The sequence below is a fragment of the Durio zibethinus genome, chromosome 4 (genome assembly GCF_047325235.1).
Source record: "Durio zibethinus cultivar Kanyao isolate XHJ-2024 chromosome 4, ASM4732523v1, whole genome shotgun sequence".
In the NCBI taxonomy this organism is placed as follows: domain Eukaryota; kingdom Viridiplantae; phylum Streptophyta; class Magnoliopsida; order Malvales; family Malvaceae; genus Durio; species Durio zibethinus.
In genome coordinates this window covers 36334027-36342225 of record NC_143165.1, presented here as the reverse complement: position 1 = coordinate 36342225, position 8199 = coordinate 36334027, and the positions used below count along the sequence as shown (strand labels likewise).

General features: G+C 32.5%; 1 protein-coding gene across 1 annotated transcript; it reads right to left on the bottom strand.

The window, feature by feature from the left end:
- Positions 1-892: 892 nt before the first annotated feature.
- LOC111288173 (chorismate mutase 3, chloroplastic-like) lies at positions 893-2866 on the bottom strand. The gene is made up of 6 exons (XM_022878946.2): positions 2619-2866; positions 2310-2532; positions 2132-2218; positions 1777-1920; positions 1580-1672; positions 893-1467 (listed from the first exon to the last, which is right to left on the bottom strand). The coding sequence occupies exons 1-6, from the start codon at positions 2792-2794 to the stop codon at positions 1225-1227; spliced, it is 966 nt and encodes a 321-aa protein (XP_022734681.2). The 5' UTR covers positions 2795-2866; the 3' UTR covers positions 893-1224.
- Between the last annotated feature and the right edge of the window lie 5333 nt (positions 2867-8199).

The following is an 8199-nucleotide window of genomic DNA, read 5'->3' as shown; positions in this document are numbered from 1 at the left end:
ACTGGTATTACTGGTAAACTAAAGCACTGGGGATAGATTAAGACTCTTTAATTACAAAATAGTTTTTAATAATGTTTATTTTTTAATTACTTTTAAATATATTAACGTAAATTTCGATTAATACATATTTTATTAAAGTTTATAAAAGAAAGTATTTATTAGTCCATAAGAGTAAGATGTCGATATTAAATCATAAATATAATACGAAAACAATATAAGAAAATTGCATAATTTAAAATTATAAAAATAATTATATAAGTTAATAAAATTTTAAAAATATTTTTTTTATTTTTATATTTATACGAATTATGATATGTAATTTTTATTTAAAATATAATATGAATACACAAATTTTAATATTTTACAAACATAAATATATAAATTGTTAAATTTAACTAAAATCTAAATTAAATGTAAATTGTTATAACTTGAATTTAGAAAGTTTATCCAAAAATTTACTTTGGAGCAAATTTTGAATGACAATTACATGAGTAGATGGAGACATTAATTGCATGTTATCCAATTTACATCTTGATTTTATGTAAAAAATTATCTAATAAATTATTAACTATCATCTAATTCATCCTTTTTTTTTTGTGAATTCTCCCAAAAAAACAGGTTCAAATTGGATAAGAATAAGACTTGGGAAGAGAAAACCAAATTTAGAAATATAATATTTGGTAGGATGAATTAAGATTTGAAATTTATGAATTTATTAACCAAAGAAAAATGATGCTGCCAATTTTGGGTCTTTTTCAGTATTACTACTTCTGTTACTTTCACCAACCAAAAATTGGAATTGGAAGAAGCAGACACAAGTTATATTTGAGGCTGCTCTGTCAAGAAAATCTCACATGGTGGGATCGAGTTTTATTCATTTCCAGCTCAAAAGTTGAAAATGGCATCTATTATTTTGGAAGAAAGTTTAAATACTGTGATAATCTAACTAAAATGAGAATCTTCAGACAGAAGAGAAGCCGACTGAATGTGGATCTAACACAAGCTTGAAGCTTGCATTGCTTCTTGTAATCCCATAGGAGTGATCAGGAAGAGTTCTTGGTGAAGAACATTACTGCAGGATATTTTCTGGGAAAGCTGTGCTATAAATAATAAAAACTAAGACTCTGTAATTAACCTGAAAAAGATACTGTTATTCATAAATGTTGTGGTTTCTTTCTCTTGGTCTGTGGTGAGGGAAGCTGAAAGTAAACGGTTCTCTTCACTTCAGTCCAACCTTCGCAACAAGTATTCAACCTGAACTTCCTTCGTTAAGGGCATGATCCAATGGCCATAGAGATCGGCAACTAAACTTGGCTTGATTTTGTATACAGGATCAGGATCTGCTGCAACACCAGCCCGGTCAATCTCTACCTCTTGACCGTATGTTTTCGTTTTCATATTCACTCTCTTTTTCACTGCTGCTTCCACTGTTTCATATGTCAGTAACTCCATCAGTCGAGACCTATCCTGGTAGATGCACATTCCAGGGCAAGAGGAATGGAAGGAAATTTGTTAATTGCAAATATGAAGTAGCCTAAACAAAAAGGATGAAGTGGGAGAAATGAGGAAGGAAGTTTACTTTTGCTCTGATGGCATCCTCATACGCTTGAGGGGATTCTCGAAATTTTGCTTCTGCTACAAACTTACCATAGTGAATTCTTTTTGAAAGTGCCTGCAAAACAATTGAAAAAAGTTGAAAAATAATCAAGGATTTCAAGAAGCTAGGGATGGACTGCCCGTGTTTCAATTTCAGGTAAGAACAGCTTAAAGGCATACCTGTAAGCAAATTGTATCACAAACAGCAGTAGACCCACAATTACCATCATCCCCAGCTTCCACCAATCTTGGTAGAAGCTCTCCAAAATACACATTCCAAACCTTATTGTTTATATTAATGGAACCAGCACAGTGATGCAAAACCTAGTATCAATCAGAAGAAATGCACAATGGTTAATGGATATGTCCTGTGACACAGCCTTAATAAGGTATCAAGATATATATTTGAGATTCAATGGCAGCACATCACATGGAATCAATCGATATTTCTTAAGGTGGAAACAAGATACCATAGCTGAAGGATGAAATCATGAGTCAGTTCCAATTATCTATATGTATAAATCAAACATCTGACCTTCGGGTATTGCAAAGGTGGAAGCATTGGTTCAGGTAGATACGCTGGGAAGAAGGGATGCTCATCTGGACTTTTGTATCTGCCCAACTATATTTACATAGAAAAATCATCAGAACATTACTCTCGTGATGTAACTTGTTCACCTAACATTTTCTCCTTAGAAATAACACAACAAAACCTGAGCATGCAGCCTTTCGTTTTCCATGACCATGAACTCAACCAAAGACCCATGAAATCCATCCATGGCGAATGCATCTTCGTTATATGTGGCTGGATTGTAACAATGCTGAGCTCTCTCCAAAAGGCTAAATATTATGCTATCTTCTTGTCGAATTAAGGAGTGTCTTATACTGTTGAGGGTCAGGTTCTCACTCTCATCCACCCTTTGATTCTTTGAAAACCTGTATGAACAAAATCATACAATCCAGGAAGGAAAAAACAAGTGCTCAATATTAAAAAAAAATCCAGCATTTCATATAGGTCTGACCTTATGTTTGACGAAGAAGAGGAAACTCCAAGAGAACGATACACATTTGCACCCAAAGTCGATCCAATAACTTTGAAAGTTGTTTTGTGTGTGAAACGTGATGTGGGTCTTGAAGATTTCAAAGCATTTTGGTTCAGAACGAAAGAAAATGGTTTTTGAAGTAGCTTGGCCTCCATTGATGATTTTTTTTTTCACACAAACTGACAGAAAAGATACACATGACAGCCTCTTTCACTTGTATAATTTTATTAACATATATATACTTATCATTAAATCAAATGTTTAAATAATTTTATAAAATATTTTCTGTTACTTTTTATAGAATAACATGTTACCATTAATTTTTTATCATTTTTTAATCTTATTAGAAGCCAAACCATGAATCAATGAGAGAAGAACAGAACATTCTCTACGTTACCAAAATTGTTAAGAAAATTAAAATTCACAAGATTTTATTACCAAAATTACAATTTATTACTATAATAAGGTTATAGTGCATTTGTAGTCTAAAACCTTTCATTTAATTTCATTTTAATCCTTAAATTTTAAATTGTTTCAAAATAATCTAAGACCTTTTAAAATGATGTTAATATTATCCTCTCATCAAATTTTACATGAGATAATTACAACTTAAAATAATAGATTTTGAACTAATATTGCTCTTTGCTAATATACTAAAATGGTTGTGATATCTATTAGGTTAAATAGATATAGCGATTTGCAATAAGCCCATATAACATTGATCCAAAAGAAACTTAAAAAGGGAAGGGGGAGGGCAATAAACTATCTAACAACAACAAACAAATAAATGTGAGTTTTTTTAATTATTATTTTATATACTGGTTATTAATTTAAAAACTTAAAAAATGAAGTTAACAAATATAAACTACATATCTCATTTAAGGTAAAACAGCATTGAGATCAAAATACAAACTCTCTAAACATATAAATGATGTCCAAATATCATTGGGTTTCTAAAATTTTGCTTCTAAACTTTTGTTTTGATAAAAAATATTTAAAATGATGTTAATGTTGTAGAGAGAAAAAAAAAAAGAATACTACCTTTCCTTATGCACAAAAAAAATTAACCGATGTTCATAGATATTTATTAATTGGACTATTGAATTATACTTTAATAATATCGATGAAATTTAAATTCAAAATTAAATTCATTTATTTACATTTATGAAGAGTCATTTAACAAATTTGATATTCAAATTTTATTATTTGGAACTTTTCTTTTTTCATTTAAGGCTTACTTTGTAGTTTTATACCTAACAATGTTGATGAAAATTTGTTGATCTAGCGGCTTTTATTATGGCAATTGGGAATAAAACCAACATCTATCCCTCTTTGTCCATGAACATCTTGGCTTTCCTATAAACTTCCTTCAAATATTCCCTAAACCTAACCAAATCTAGTCTAACATTTTGTTTAAATTTTGTTTAACCATGAACATTTTGTTTTTTTGCCAAAATTTGGTTCTTAGACGAGACACGAACTCAAAACAGAGAGAAACCAAGAACAATAAATTACATTTTGTACATAAATCAGAACTTTAGAATTGAGGAAAGAAATCCCCAAACAGATATAAAGAACATATCTACCCAGGCTTACGTTTACTGTTAAACGATTAAAAGAACTGTACAATAATAAATGGAACAAGACGCAACACACACCTTTGAGTTTTGCAACTTATCAGCTTTCCTTTTCTTGAAGCTTTCTCTTCCAACGGCTGAACCCATCTTCTTAGAGGCAACTGAGTACTTCCCCTTGACCTCCACCGCCTCGGCGGCTACAGCCGCCACCACAGCTGGCTGGCACCTAGAAGTCCTAGAAATGGCGTAATTCATATCAAAATTCGGTTCATTGCGGTACCCACATGGCCCAAACCCCATGTCAGCCATGTCAACCTTCCCAAACTCAGGCCAGGCAGTCTCCAAACCAGGGTCAGGCTTCACTTGCTGGGCCATCATCATGTCACCTAACACCGAGTCAAAACTTATCAAACCACCCTGAAAGCCTTGAACATGGCTGGTTTGGCTCGAAAACACCCCACTTAACTCGCTGAAATAACTTTGTTGTTGTTCTTGTTGCTGCTGAAGCTGTTCCTGTTGCCATTTCAAGCGTGCCCTTTGTCTCTCGAGCACTATCACGTCCGAACATTGTAACATCTCTGGCAATGCTCTATTCATGTCAAACCCTCAAAATTAAAAAAACAAAAAAGAAGGAAAATGAAAGTTTGAAGAAAGAAATAGACAGGACAAACAATAACCAACAGAAAAACGATAGCCTTGAAGGTGAAGAAGACTAGGCAGGTTTGCTATATGACTTCATGCCTAAGACGAATTCATTGTGAGGGATAGTACCATACACCATAGGTGATGTGCTCTCATACTTTTTTTCATTATTATTATGGAAGTTTTTGGTACGTTTGGGGACGAAAGAAAGAGAAAAGAGAGTTTTAAGGGCAAAGGGAAGGAGGAGAGTGGGGTATATATAAGGGGAAATGAAGGTAATTGGAATATGACATTACTAGGAATCAAAGAATTATTAAGAGAGGGATTTTGTTTTTCTTTTTCCTCCTCTTTTTTGCTATAATTATAACACAAATTTTTGTGCTTCTCATGACTATTGACTACACAAACCTCAAACTTTCTAAAAAAATTCAATTGGATACACATATTCATTGATATATAAATTATCTCCTAAACTTTTTTTCACAAGATTGTAGTACTAATTTGTAAAAGTAAGCATAATTTATGAGTATAAATCTTAAAATATTCACATTCCATGATAATGTATGAAGTACATTTTTTATAATCCTGCTAAAGGCATTTTCAAGTTTTGCTAAAATTCATTTTTCAACTATTTTAATAATGCCTTTTTTTATATATCAATTTGATTATTTAAGAATTTTATTTTAGAGTGTACTTCATATATATTGAAGCTAATCCATATGGATAAAATATATATTATGTAAATAGTTAGATGTGATTTTTGAATTTTTTTTTTTAAAATTTGGAATCTTATAAAACATTTAAAAATTTTCACTTATGTTATATAATTAAAGAAAAGATATTATAATGCTTTGATATAATCATAATTTATGTAACAGAAAGTCGCTGATGAATAAAATTTCCTAGAGATTCTAGTACTATGATAAATAATTAATGTTAGGGAGATTAAAAATCATAGATTTATAAATGGTAAATCATAGATGACTTGACTTTTAAAACTCAATAATTTGAATATGATATTTCAAAAAAAAATTAAATATTAAATTTGAAATGATTTGAACTTGACATCGAAGTCTAACAAAGTTGGAGAAGCTGAACCAGAACCTGAACAGGGATACATGTCTAGTTGCCAGAAACATCGAAAAACAAAGTAAGCAACAAACAGCTAAAAAAGTAATTCTAAAAGCCTTATTCCATGTTGAATCCAGAGGAGTCCCTCTCACTGGAACTGAGAACTAGTGCAAGGGGAGTTCGGCTTGGTCGTGCTGATGCATGGATCCAAGTTCAACGTCCACTTGAGGAGGAACAGGGTTAGGACCTTCGTCATTCCGGGTGATGATCATGATGGAATAAGTGGGAACTAATTGAAGGGCCCCAGAAAACCATCGGAAAACGTGTTTAAAAATATCAAAGAACATGGCATGCCAGGGAGAAAAGAAGACTATAAGTAAATGGACAGCCCAGAAGAGCGAAGGTGGAAAGAAGACTGAGGATAGAAATGATGCGGCCAAGGCAATGGAGAAAGCTCCGGTGCGGAAGCGAATGGGATTGAGGGTTATAGGGACTTCAACTGAGGTGAAGAGAAAGAGTAGAAGAAACATCATGGCTAGAATTACGAATGCCAGCTCCAAAATGGAAAATTGTTGGACAAAGAATGAGGAAACCAGGTGGTTCCTGTTCAAAGGGCTTAAGAACAAAAAGAAGATCAAATTCAATATAGGGGGGATAAAGTACCGCAAATCCATGTTTGCTTGTTATTACGCTGTGGGATGTTGTTATGTTGAGGCTATATAGCGTCCGTATGTGGACATACTTGTATAAATAGCGGCACAAGTGAAGGGTAAGAGAAGTCAAAAGGATTCGGTACCGCCCTCTGTTCATCACTAAAGCAACGTGTCCTCCTTCTTTGGAGAAAAAAATTTGAAGCCTAACCCCCGATGTCTCCCTTTCTTTTGGGTTGGATTTGCTTAATAAATCTCAATTAATTGTAATTATTTCTGCCAATCCTTTTCCATGGTCACTTCTTACTTTCTGCATTCATATTAGTTGTCACCAATATGAAACAGCCACGTGCCCCTTATTTCTTCTTCGTTTTCTTTTCTTTGGCTACAGTTTTATAAAGGTTGACTTGAGTTATTAAGCTAAAGCTGGGTAATTTTGAGTCGCGACTCGAAGTCTTTGAATGAAAAGACTGTTTTGCCCGTGCAAGCAGCATTGCTGGACCAGTTCTATTCGCACCACACGAGGGTAATGCAATCATTTTTCCCTTTTAATAATTTTTTGTACGGTCATTTTCGGGAATCATTTAATTCGAGGATGGCAAAAAGAGAGGTGGGTGTTTGCTGAAATACAAATATATTTATTATACATAGAGAGGATTGAAAAAGGATTTTATCCAAAAAAAGAAAAAAAAAGAAAAAGGGTTCTCCTCCAATCAATTTCAAGACAAGGTTAAATTTCCACAATATTAATTTTTCATTAAGATATATGACATATATTGTTATCTATATAATAATTCAATTGATTTCCTTTTCCATTGATTGGATTTATAAACATAACTAGTAAAACTTGTTTAATTTAGATTAACACAAGAGCTTAAGGTTCTTGGGGTTTTGTATTTAGAACTTAGTCAACATTAATAAAAACGAAGTTACCACAAGGAAAAAGAAAAAGTTTGATAGACAAATACCTCACATCACGAATCACGACGACTTTCCGTAGCTCTTATCATGATGGCCGGAAGTTTTTTTTTTACACCATTGTACTAGTTAGTAAAATCATTATTGTATTCCTTCCTTTTTTTTAATTTTTCGGGTTCTGCGCTGGTACAGCTTCGCCTCAATTTTTCATTCCGACCTGATGCACGATTCCCTCATGGTAATTGCTTGGCAAGTGAGTCGCCACTCGCCAGATAATTAACCCAAAGTCTTGTTCCTTTTAGAACAAAAACAAAAAAAGTTACGTCCCTTGATTTTTAAAAAGTTAAATTTATCAGTTTATTAAACTAGTTAATTCATTGGGTTCCATTTTAAAAAGTAACTAGATTCTGTATTAAAATAGTTAATTCTTGAAGTCCATTTTAAAATCCAAGAACCCATAAATCTATTTTCGAAAGTAACTAGACTCAGCTCATGCCCTACCTCGGTAATTGATTTTTTAAATTAGGGAACGGCCAAATCCATTGTAAAAAATAACTAGAATCAGGCCCTTGCTCAGTAATTATTTTTTTTAATTAGGGAAATCAATCAGTTCGGTAATTGATTTTTTTAATTAGGGAAACGAATCAGGGCTAAATTCATTATAAAAAGTAATTATTTTTAAGAATGTCTAACTATTGATTT